The sequence below is a fragment of the Apiospora marii genome (assembly GCF_038362585.1).
Source record: "Apiospora marii strain CBS 49790 chromosome Unknown utg000004l_segment0_segment0, whole genome shotgun sequence".
Classification (NCBI taxonomy): Eukaryota; Fungi; Ascomycota; class Sordariomycetes; order Amphisphaeriales; family Apiosporaceae; genus Apiospora; species Apiospora marii.
In genome coordinates, this window is record NW_027117375.1 from 474,816 (window position 1) to 486,517 (window position 11,702).

The following is an 11,702-nucleotide window of genomic DNA, read 5'->3' on the forward strand; positions in this document are numbered from 1 at the left end:
AGCTCATTACTGTAATTTTGTCCACCACAAGCAAACCAGACACCCGCACCGCTCACCACGGAAATCTCGCCAACATGTGCTTCTACGTCATCCAGATCACCATGTGCGGCCACTGGAATAATGGGTTCTATGCTGGCCCTAGCTGTCAGAAATTTCTGGATGAGCTGAACCGCATCAACCATCCCCAGGCCTGGAACTGCGCCGGCAACCCCAATGCCGAGGCTACCCTACCCTTCAACTGGCCGGAGCGTTGCGAGCCCAACTACTGGAACACTGTCCAGTCCTTCATCTGGTGCGGCTGGGAGTGCCGCAACACCCATGACCCCTGTGAGTATTAAGGCTTTTCTTCCCTTTTCTGCCCCCTTATATAAGATAGAACAACGGAAAGCTTGGGAGACAGATGCCGTTCATGTTCATTTTGGCTCCCTTTGGCCAATTTATTGGCCAGACCTAGCATCCAGTTTGATGTCTCAAACTTTGCCCCTTTCGGCGACATGGATGTACCAGGATATTTACTAACAAGACTTGTCACAGGGGGTCTGAAGGAGTACAACCTCTTCCCGAACAATGTCACACAGTGGCATGGCCCGAAGGAGCCAATGGGCGAAGCAACTGCCACTTATGGCGAACCCCGTCTCGGCGTTGGCTGGCGAGATGAGGCCTAAGCCCAAGCGAGGAGGACACCACATATGGGGGCTTTGAAGAGGGTCAACACTGGCACAAAGAGTTCCGGCTTTACGACCTTGACCTTTTGCTTTTCTACTTAGTTAGAAAAGCCTACGATGGAGGTTTGTTTCGGCGTCACAACGAGTTGAACACCTACTTTGAGGATCAAGCAGACAGATCATGGCGTTAGAAAAGACCTGGATACCATGGTCTTAGTTGGCAGTAGAGAATGAAAGCCGATCGATAGCAAAGACAACACAGGCCATCACCCATCTTTTGTCCCCGATTAACAAGCAATCTCAGGTGTACCGGCTTGTAATGTGAATTGTGTGTTTCCAGAGGGGTTTTTGAGATGTTCACTCGGGTAGACATTTGGTTGTTGGCAACCGCACTTCAGGGTTACCATTGTGCATAAGTAGGTCTACTTCCGTCAGGACATTTTGTAAATCGCAAATATTGCTTCTTGGTATAATCTTGCCTTGCAACATGCCTGGTTTTGGAAGCATTATAACCTAGGACATTCATGGACTAGCATTGGGATGCTATTTGATGACAGCATCTGAAGATCCAATCAGCATCGATTCGTTTCCTTCGGCTAATGACATATCACATCATAAGTACGTATCCAGGCATGACCAACGGGAGTAGCATAAAACATATAGCAGATGCAATCATGTTCGATATTGAGCTTCCCAAGTTGGTATGCAATTCATCTCACCGAAGTCAGCACGCCCAGACTCTGAAATGCAATGCCAAGCTGCAGCCTGACCACGGTAACCAAATGGCCGCCAATCCGAGAGACATTGGGCGCTGCAATGAAACCTTCAACGGGAAAACGGGCCTTGAACCCGGGCTACATGCCGTTTTTACAATCTGGAACGGGTAATATATATAGCTCTCAAAATGCCCGGGAAGCATGGCATTCAACGAGAACACGGGATCCCCGTTTCTTGCACATCTGACCTAGTACAGCTATCCCGATTCAGCATTTGCAATGCGGATTCTCTACAATGTTTACACCTTCCTCACCTTGGCAACCGCAGCTGCCGCATCCGGCTCTGGTTGTGGCGCTGCGCCTCCTATTCCGCTAGGCCAGCGGCGCAACGCCACCTTGTCGTCGGCGGACCCGGCCATCGACGGCCGCACCTTCATGTACTGGCTCCCGTCCTCCTACAACCCCGACAAGCCGAATCCCCTGATCCTCTCCTTCCACGGGGGCGGCGTCAACGGCGACAGACAGGCCGACCAAGACTTCTTCGCCGACGCCGCCTTCAACACGGACCACATCGTCGTCTACCCGCAAGGCCTGCTCTTCGAATCCTGCGATGTCGTGCCTCCCACCACCGTTTGGCAGGGTCTCCGCCTCCTGCCCAAGTATTGGGACGACGTAGCCTTCGTGCTCGAGGTGCTCGACTTTCTGGAGCGGGAGCTCTTGTGCATCGACTCCGCGCGGGTCTACGCCACGGGCAAATCCATGGGCGGTGGCATGATCGACATCCTGGCTTGCGACGAACGCAGCTCGGGGCGCATCGCCGCCATCGTGCCAGTTGCCGCCGCCTTCTGGGCGAACGCGGACCCGCGGCTGTGCGCTGGCTCGGCAGCAGTGCTGGTACCCGTCCCCGCCTGCCCCGGCAAGCGCGAGTGCCCGGTCCCCGTCATGGCATTCCACGGCCTCAACGACACGACGGCGCCGTTCAATGGCGGGCCTATCGTTGGTATGGACTGCGTCCCGCCGATCGAGCGCTGGGTCGAGGCGTGGGCGATGCGGGACGGCCTGGACCCGTCGAGCCCGACGCTCGAGAAGCTGCCCAGCGGGGACAACGCCACGGTGTACCGGTACGGGGGAGACGGCGGCGATAAGGAGGGAGAGGAGGGGCTCGTCACGTTCGTCATGACCGGCGACCACGCCAACCACGACTGGCCGACCACGGTCGACTACGGCGGCACGTCCAGGGTCCTCGAGCCGGGGCAGGGGCCTACCAACTTCAACGGGACGAGCATGATGATGGATTTCTTCCGGAAGTACAAGACGCCGTAAGTCACATTTCCTGTTGCCCTCGCATTGCGTCTCAGGCTGCTAATCCGTCGCTAGGACCACTGGACTGTGCGACATTTACAGAGAGTAGGAACCTCTTGGAAAGATCTGGAGACGGCACCAATTTACGATGGCTCTATGTATCTATGTAGGTTTACAAACCATTGTGTAGCTGTCGGGTTGTCAATGGAAATCCGTGCCGTCAAGTTGAAAATAATACGAATCGATCAAAACACGTAGAAAGATCGTCGATCGTTGTCGCCCTTTTGTTCCAAACGCAACTACTGACTACTTCCAAGGACCCGGTTACGAGGTCGGTGTCGATCCTCTCTGCATGGTCCCGCAACTTAGGATCAGCCAGTCCATGATCTATGAATGCTTCCTGACTGCCAGTTTTCGAGCAACGTCTCCAGCCTAAAGAACCGCGACGATTATACCTGCTACGACTGAGTAGACCAATGGAAAGAGTATCAGGAAACTGCCATTGCTGTTTGGGTCGCGATATATACAATTTCACAATACGGATACTGCCCACTCGAATCTATTTTGGGCTGACAGGTGTAATAGCGGGGGCCTGGAGGAGTTACTACGGGGTTCGTTGCTGCGAACCACTCACTCCAAGTGGGTTGGCGTGCAGAACGGCACGCTGGCACGGGCCAGAGAGCGTGTGAAGTCGCCCAATTGTTTCGATACGAGCTCGTCGCCAAAACCAATTCAAGACCCCTAAATTTGCTTTTCGCGACAGTAGGGCCGACTCAATTCAATCCCCAAATGCCCCTGATTATTTCCAGGCCGTAATAAGTAGGTGCTACTCGAGTATTGGCCGGTCAATCAACACATCGATCCCAACCCGCATTCTTGGCTGTCCCTTAGCACAAACGTTAGTCGATCGCCAATCCAGCAAGTACAAGTCTCAATTGCCCAGACTCTTGGCGTCCCCTCCAACATCCGAACCTTGTCGAGGCCACGAGGCAGAGCGACCGACGTAGCGCCATGTCGCACTCCTCGTCCGAGGAGACGGCCGCCAACGAGCCCTTCCCCAACGTCACGGATCTTCCCGTGCCATCTCCAGGCACCACCCAAACCGCCGCGAGCGCGCCCACCCCGACGAGGCCTCCTCCGACCATCACCACCACCTCGGCATCCACGTCCGCGAGACCACAAGTCCACTATGACCTCAACATTGACACCGACCTGCCGCCTTCGTCATCCCACTTGTCGCCGCCACCCTTTTCGTCTGGCACGGCTTCGGGCCTAGCCCGGTCCGACTCCGAACTGTCGCGCATGGGCGTGAAGAGGAGGTTTACTAGATCCAACACCTTTCGCACCGTCAAGGAGTTCGAGGAGGGATGGCACCCGGGGGCCGAGCCCGGTCTGGATACGTCCAAACCGGATGGCGGCCAGGGTGCCGTGCCAGAGTTGCATTCCGAGTGCCAAATAACCATCGTGGACTTCTCGCCGGATGACATCATGATTCATGAGCTCGACAACCAGCAAATGATCGATTTCATCGACTTGCCGCAACCGAGCTGGGTCAAGTGCCGATGGATCAACGTCAACGGCATCAGCTGGGACGTCATCCAGTCGCTTGGCAATCACAAAGGGCTCCATAGACTGGCTATCGAGGATTTGATGAATCCTCATAATCGTACCAAAGCCGACTGGTATGCCACGCATGCCTTCATGATCATGACCTGCCAAAAGCTCGTCCGAGTCATCGACGACGACGATAGCAGCGATGACGAAGAAGACGACGGCCACGAGCTACAGCGCGTCAAGAGCAACTCGTCGTGGAAAGATATGAAAAGAGGGCTGAAGCAGTGGTGGCATACAGTGCGCCAAGATGACTACGACTCCGCCAACAACAACATCTCGCTGGAAAAGGGAGGAGGCCCGAGGCCGCTGGGAGATACGTCACGGAGCGTCCGCCAGACCACCGGACTATCAGATGTCTTCAACCCAAACACTCTTTGCACCCTGCAACGCTACCACGCCTCCTCCAACGATGCGCGTACGGACTACATGGAACGGCACAGTGCCCTGGTGGCGCGCGGGCTCGCCGTCATGGCAGAGCAAGTATCCTTGTTCATCACCTCCGATAATACTGTCATTGCCTTCTTCGAGCAGTCGGCCGACGATGTCGAGAAACCCATCCTTGCGCGTCTCTCCAGTCCCGACACTATCTTGCGACAGTCATGTGACGCGTCGATGGTGGGACAAGCCATCATCGATGCTATCATCGACATGGCTATCCCCGTGGCCGCATGCTATGCTGATGTGGTAGGCGATCTCGAGTTGGACGTCTTGACCAAACCCAGCATCAAGCATACTCGGGATCTGTACATAATAACATCCGAGATCAACAAGATGGCCAGCTTCGTCAACCCCATCGCATCACTTATCTCGGCATTGCGCGATCACAAAACCCTGCTCCCGGAAGAGATTGCCATACAAGAACTGCAAAACCCTGGGCGAGGTGTTATCATTACGCCGATGACATACACCTATCTTGGCGACGTGTACGATCACTGTGTACTCATCACGGACAACCTGAACCAGATTCGCAAGTCTGCCGATGACATGATCGACCTCATCTTTAACACGATATCGGCCAATCAGAACGAGTCGATGAAGCAGCTCACAGTGGTCTCCGTTATCTTCCTCCCGCTCACCTTCTTGAGCGGGTACTTTGGACAGAACTTCGAGGACTTCCCAGAGCTGCATCATAGCCCGCTCTTCTTCTGGAAGATCGCCATACCCGTGTGTGTCTTCATCATCATACTGCTCATGCGCGAGATGATCTGGCAGTGGCTCGTGCGCTTCACGCAACGGAGGCAGATCGTTAGTGTGAGGAAGAGGAAGCGGAGAGCGAGAAGGCCTAGCAACGTCGACAAACGCCGCTGATTATAGTCATCCTGGGTGAGGCTTGGACTCCTGACGTAGCAGAGTTGGCCGTCGCGGTGCGCGTCATAGAAAGTATCATCAGAACAGTAGTTTCAGCTGGTGGTAGACAAGATTGCAGATTGTAATTGCATGCTTATCACATATCAGTTGAGGTAAGTATGCTTTGGCCACAACCAGAACTGCTTCGCTACAAGGGACTACCCGAACACAGGGAAGCCAAAAGTCGTCCATCTGCTATATATTAAGTAGGTGAGTTCCCGGAGTTCAAAACATCAAATATTACGGTATCAGGAGCCTCGCCGCATGTGGCTCAGGCAATGGAATCAGGAACTATATCAGTCCATACTAGTTAATGTAGTAATTACTTGAATATTAGAGTACAACTACCTAATAGATGACCATGATACTCCTCTGCCCATGCGGCTGTCTGATATTGTATACCAACACGATCTTTGCATGTCCTCTCAAGAGTGATTCTGAAAATACTAGTATCTCTCCTGATTTGTCATGTTACTTAGTAGACTGAGACCTCGAATTAAAGTACAGCCCGGAGCTCTGTGACCTAGCCCAGACCTTTCGTAAAATGAATGCAGCGAAAGGGGCATGAGTAAGGTAGCTAACATGGGGGCAAGTGGGATAAGCATGGCCAGGCCAGACTTGATTGTAACGACAGCAGGGTAAACCCCCGCGTTATATTTTTTTACCACTCGTCAGGTCTCGGACTCCTAAACCGACTGCTCCGTTCACCCCAGTCATCCCGACCACCCTAGACATCTCAGTGCTTATTTTGTTGTCAGTTATCCCAATGTCACAAGTTACCAAACTACAACCAACTGCTATAAACCGTTGCACCTTTAGCCTGGGACCGGAAACCAAAGTGGCATGAGATGGTACGTAGCCATTCTATCCCACAAGGAATACCAGCACAGTCGTCTGTCCATCCGATGACCTGGGTTTCGAATTTCGAGGGCTGCTGGGCTAACGGCAGCTTGATGGGTTTCCATATCTTTCAAGACCAGCGCATAAATGACTTGTTGCCAAGGGAAAGGAATGAGTCCCGCCAATAGGTAGTCCATGCGGTTGTCAAAAGCAGTGGTGGATGGCCAAAGCCCCATTGATGCGTCAGTGGCCAACCAAAAGAATGGCTTATCCACAATCTTGATTCGATACAATTGATCGAGATGTTTGATACAAATCCACTGATGTTATACTCGACGCACGGTCCTCCTGACCTAGAAATAGATATAGTTGCCGCCCACCCCGTATACTCATGTGATCTAAACCCAGGCGCAAGATATCAAGACGAGGCATCTTAGCCTCCAACGGACCTCTTTGTCCCTCTCATTGTAGTCATTCAATTTGGCAGGTTCTTGTCTAGATTGTGAACCCAGCTCGGTGAATTATTGAATTATGCAAACTTGTCTGTTTTTGGCGCCTGCCTGCATGAAGTGAGTACAGTACAACGTCGGCGATCAGTTTGTAGAAACTTATTGTTCTGGTACCAAGCACGATAGTCTGGCCGGAGCATTCTTTCGACAGAGGCAAACACCAGTGATTCCCACGTCAAAATTTAAGTTACAAAGTTGCGTGCTCCTTCCACACGCCGTTCAGTCATATCCTCGCAAGTTGACCCCTACCTGTCTGGGGTAATATTATCCGCACAAAGGCGCTTTCCCACATCTTACACTTTTCCATCCTCAAACCAAGTCACCTCGGAAACTCAGCAGTCTATTATTTCCATCCCGGCTTGGGCAAAAGTAGCATCAGCCCCTTTCGGCGTTTATTTTATCTGCCTCAACGTAGGAACAAATACCGGCGGCTCCTTCCGGAGTCCCCTCGGAGTCCTTCCGGAGTCTTATAAAGGCAAGACTTGCAGCAGCCCCTTTCGGTGTTCAGCCTTCCGGCGTTCATTCTATCTGTCTCAACGTGGGAGCAGTACCGGCGGCTCTTTCCGGTGTCATTCCGGAGTCCTTCCGGAGCCTTGTAAAGGCCGAACTTGCAGCAGCCCCTTTCGGCGTCCTACAAACCACCTCTGCCCGAAGTATCCGATCTCGCCCGAAATACCCAGCCTCGTCCGGAATAGCAACCATCGCCTCGAACATTTCCTCTCATCCCGAATAATCACTCGGTCCCCAAACTTTCGTCATCTTTTCTTGGCCTCTGTCCTATTTCGAAATGCCAAGACGTCCTGGTCCCGAACAGCGTCCCTTGGGGGCACGTGAGTTCGAGGTCTTGGGATATGCTTTCCTATGCGTCAAACGGGATTTCCCTGCGGTAAGGCATCTTCTTTTATCTATATTCGCATTGCATCGATGAGCGCAAGTGCCCGGCGCTGGTCATGGGATACCTAGCCAGCTCCGAGCTATGGATGTCTGCTGCAATATCCTTAGAGGTGGCAATGTAGTTGCTGTGATATGTGCTTTTTCTTATCACTTTCTTCGGCGAAGAAACTGCAATCGTGAGCAGTTAGTATTGCTTTCTTCACATTTCTTCGGCGAGATTGCGATAATAGGTAGTTGAAATCGCTTTCTTCGCCTTTCTTCGCCTTTCTTTGGCTATCCTCGCCGAAACGAGATTAAAATAGCAAAGAAGCAGTCGCGAAGTGATTCCGTTCTACCTTTTCTTGCCTTGGCCAGCTCTTTGCTAGATTTCTTTATTGCTTTTATTTACCTGGCTATATACTGACATTATTGCCTCACAGGTGGACTGCCGCTTGCTTGCCAGCTTGGCCGGATTCCGGTCTGCCCACGAGACAGTAACCTACTGGACCGCCTTAAAGAGGAAGGTCAAGGGATTCCGGTCCATACGGAAACTTGACGACTTCACCTTCCGCGAGGTTCAAGTTGCCGGCTACGCCTGGCAATGCATCCCCGCCTATCGCATTCCCAAGGTTAGTGTCCCATGGACCGTCTCACACTCTCCAAGATACCAGTTTACCTGGACATGGATTAACTTTATTTTCAACAGGTCAAGGCGAAGCGATTGGTCGAGCTCGGCCTATACGACACCACCGAAGTGGCCACTGAGGCCTGGGGCCTTATTGTCAAAAAGCTCCATGTCATGGAGGAGAACGACGACTCCGATTCCGACCCCGAGCCTGCTGCGCCTGCTGCGCCTGTGGCCCGCCGGAAGCGCAACACCTACCAAGAGGGGGATGGTGAAGCTGGAGGTTCTGCCGCCAAGCGTCGCCGCACCAGCCGTCAGAATGGTGCTTGAACGGGAGCAGAGGCAGTGGTTTCTCGTTGTGGTGGACGAGAATGATAATGGACGTTGAATTGACACAGTTTCTACTGGAAAGAGATCGAGATACGGTGGGCTGTTTAGCCAAGCGTCTGGGGCTAGCAGCCGAGATGCCGTGGAAACGTTAACGGTGTAGACAGGCCACCCCTGAGCCAGCTAAGAAGCCCATTGGCCGAGACGGTCTAGTGCGCCGTTAATGCAGGTCCAAGTCTGGCTGGATGCCGATATTGCATGACATCAATTTCAACCTCCGCAAATGCAACGCTACCGTTTCCAACTTTTCCTTGATTCTTGGTGTCTCGTCTCTCTGTCTGGCTGATGCGATTGAGCGAGAGAGCGCGGCCACCCTAAATTGAGGGGCCGCCCGTTCGTCCCCGTTCAAGATGGATTGGTTAAAGACGTACGATCGATCTTCACGTCGTTCTCGTAACATTCTTTGCAAAACGCGGTCTGCAATGGGTGGTTGATTGATTGATTGATTGATTGACTTAACTTGCAATGCATCTTTTTTGGTTGACAATCGCAGCTGCCGGCCTGTCTGGCGCGGCACCGACTCTAGAATGCTCAGATGATGAATGCTTTCGTGGTAGGCACATCCTTGACCTGCTCCAATTGAGCTTCTAGGCTAATCAACTCTAAAAAGCGGTCGCTGATGTCTCGCCGCGCATCCGATCTTCGGATTGCCAGAGCCTCTTTGAGGTCACAGTAACGCCAGCAACCAGGTAAGAGTCTTGAGGAGACGAATTATGACCGACTGTACTGAAACACAGGATATAGCACGGTAATGCGAACTGTGGTGGTTCAGACCACTGGCACCACGACCAAGACTATCCTGTCAACAGACAAGATCACCGCAACCGCAGCGCCTTCTAAGCGATGGCAGGATCAGCGAGACGCCGCGGGCGCCCTACTGCGTCGGTCTGAGCTTCCTCACCAGACGACATCAACGTCTCCGCCGCAGAAAACACCAGACTATGCCGCCCCTTGTGGTTCGGCCAAGGCGTTGTCGTCCGTCTGCTCCTGCATGGGCTACGAGCATGCCACGCTTACGGTGCCAGCACCGGAGACCACGAAGACTACCACGCTGCATGAGGCAGAAACCGCCACAGCCTTCAAGACCGTCAAGACACAGCAGAGGTTTTCTGGCTCCCTCAACGGCACATCGGCTCTCTTTCGTAACTCAACGGCAGCACGGTTTGGCAACTCGACAGCCAAGGCAGGAAACTTTACGTTCTCAGGAGGCGCATCACGTTCCGCCTCTACTCCAGGCTCGAGCTTGTTGACAAGTCTGAGCGACTCTGCCCAAGCTTTTGCTTCGTCGGCAATGCCGGGGCAGACTAGGACATCGGAGACGGGTCCGTCGAGAGCATTGGCAACGTCAGACATAAGCATAACGACTGACAGTGCTATGGGCTCTAGCAGGAGGCCGTTGCCGGCATCTCCCTCCACCTCTCAACTTCCCCCAGACACAGGCTCGAAGACAGCCATGAGCATCACCAGCAAGGCCGCGACCCCGAAGGATGTACCAGCTTCTGCTCCGCTCTTTGCCAACAGCACAACTGCCAGGTTGAACACAACTATGCCGCAGACGTCCGTGAGCCTTGCGGGCAGCCACCATTTTGTAAATACCACAAAGCCAACGGTGGTTCTCGGCACCTCGAGCACGGCGCCGTTCTCGAATTCGTCGACAAGTGTGTCGGTTTTCCAAGCGACAAGTACGGCCGCAAAGTCCAACGCGACATCAGCGCCGTTTCTGAACGCCACCACACCAGCTCCTTTCTTGAATACAACCAGCTTGCCATTGGCTAGTTCGACTCTGCCACACTTTGTGAATTCCACCGCTCCAGGGACCCTCGCCAACTCAACGGGCATGTCATCTTTCAATGCGACGAGGCCCCCGTTTGCCCTTGCCAACGCCACCACTTCAGCACAATTCCTGAATTCTACAGTCGCTCCCTTGTCCAACAACACGCTGTTGCCTTTCGCCAATGCGACGAAGCCAGCGCCGTTTCTCAACTCCACGGGCACTCCGCCGTTCAACGCCACGCGCCCGCCATTTCTCAACTCGACAGGCTTTCCTCGGTTCAACACCACGCGCCCACCGTATGCCAACGCCACCAGTTTCCGGGCATTGAATGCTACATCTGTACGATTTAGCAACACAAGCGCGCCTACAGCAACACCGACTTCTATGACATGTGGAGAGACGGCATCTCCCTTCATGCTTAAAGTCTCTCAGCCATCTGGGCATTTCGATGGCTGGTTCGCCAAAGTCCTTGCCAACACCATCATGTTCACGTCGTCCGCGAACCACTCCAGCAAGTTCAGTGTGGAGTCATCTGGCTATCTCTGTGCTGTTGGGTACGCAGGAGAGGACGGCAACCCCGCGATTGCCATCGTCGAGGACAAGAAGGGCCTCACAGGCAGTGCGGTATACTTGATTGATCAAAAGCGAATGGAGGATCTCAAGAGACAGGGCTACGGCCCCCTAGACTGCGCTGTGAACGGAGACTTGGCATGCCAAGGAGGTCAGGAACTCAGCAACTGGGTGGGATGTGGGTTGGGCCTTGATATGAGCAGTGACGCAGGAGAGAACGTCGTGGTGGATGGCTGGAACTGCACGTCAGTGGCACTGTCGGCAATCTACGAATAGTCAACATAAACAATTATTCCAAGCCCCCTTCCTGGCTACCAAGAAATCTGCCCAGGCCATACCTCCTTACTTTTCCAGGATCTTGGAAGGCATGGACTCCTGGTGATTAGTCAGATACCCCACTGCCAAATCGCCGGCGCTTGACGCGTAACCCGTGATCCTGTTGGGTTCATGCGCGTCAACTCCCCTGGCTGTCAACTATGC

The 11,702-nt window shown here is 53.4% G+C and overlaps 5 protein-coding genes across 5 annotated transcripts; all 5 read left to right on the forward strand.

The window, feature by feature from the left end:
* Positions 1-74: 74 nt before the first annotated feature.
* Positions 75-665, forward strand: PG985_006086 (uncharacterized protein; the record flags this gene model as incomplete). Its single annotated transcript, XM_066825855.1, has 2 exons — positions 75-327; positions 535-665. The coding sequence occupies 2 exons, from the start codon at positions 75-77 to the stop codon at positions 663-665; spliced, it is 384 nt and encodes a 127-aa protein (XP_066685462.1).
* A 995-nt stretch (positions 666-1,660) lies between these two features.
* Positions 1,661-2,704, forward strand: PG985_006087 (uncharacterized protein; the record flags this gene model as incomplete). Its single annotated transcript, XM_066825856.1, has 1 exon — positions 1,661-2,704. The coding sequence occupies one exon, from the start codon at positions 1,661-1,663 to the stop codon at positions 2,702-2,704; it is 1,044 nt and encodes a 347-aa protein (XP_066685463.1).
* Positions 2,705-3,694: 990 nt separating this feature from the next.
* On the forward strand, positions 3,695-5,605 carry PG985_006088 (uncharacterized protein; the record flags this gene model as incomplete). The annotated part of the gene is made up of 1 exon (XM_066825857.1): positions 3,695-5,605. The coding sequence occupies one exon, from the start codon at positions 3,695-3,697 to the stop codon at positions 5,603-5,605; it is 1,911 nt and encodes a 636-aa protein (XP_066685464.1).
* A 2,175-nt stretch (positions 5,606-7,780) lies between these two features.
* Positions 7,781-8,821, forward strand: PG985_006089 (uncharacterized protein; the record flags this gene model as incomplete). The annotated part of the gene is made up of 3 exons (XM_066825858.1): positions 7,781-7,879; positions 8,307-8,495; positions 8,573-8,821. 3 exons carry the CDS (start codon positions 7,781-7,783, stop codon positions 8,819-8,821), a joined length of 537 nt encoding a protein of 178 aa, XP_066685465.1.
* An 808-nt stretch (positions 8,822-9,629) lies between these two features.
* Positions 9,630-11,498, forward strand: PG985_006090 (uncharacterized protein; the record flags this gene model as incomplete). The annotated part of the gene is made up of 2 exons (XM_066825859.1): positions 9,630-10,200; positions 10,318-11,498. 2 exons carry the CDS (start codon positions 9,630-9,632, stop codon positions 11,496-11,498), a joined length of 1,752 nt encoding a protein of 583 aa, XP_066685466.1.
* Positions 11,499-11,702: the final 204 nt, after the last annotated feature.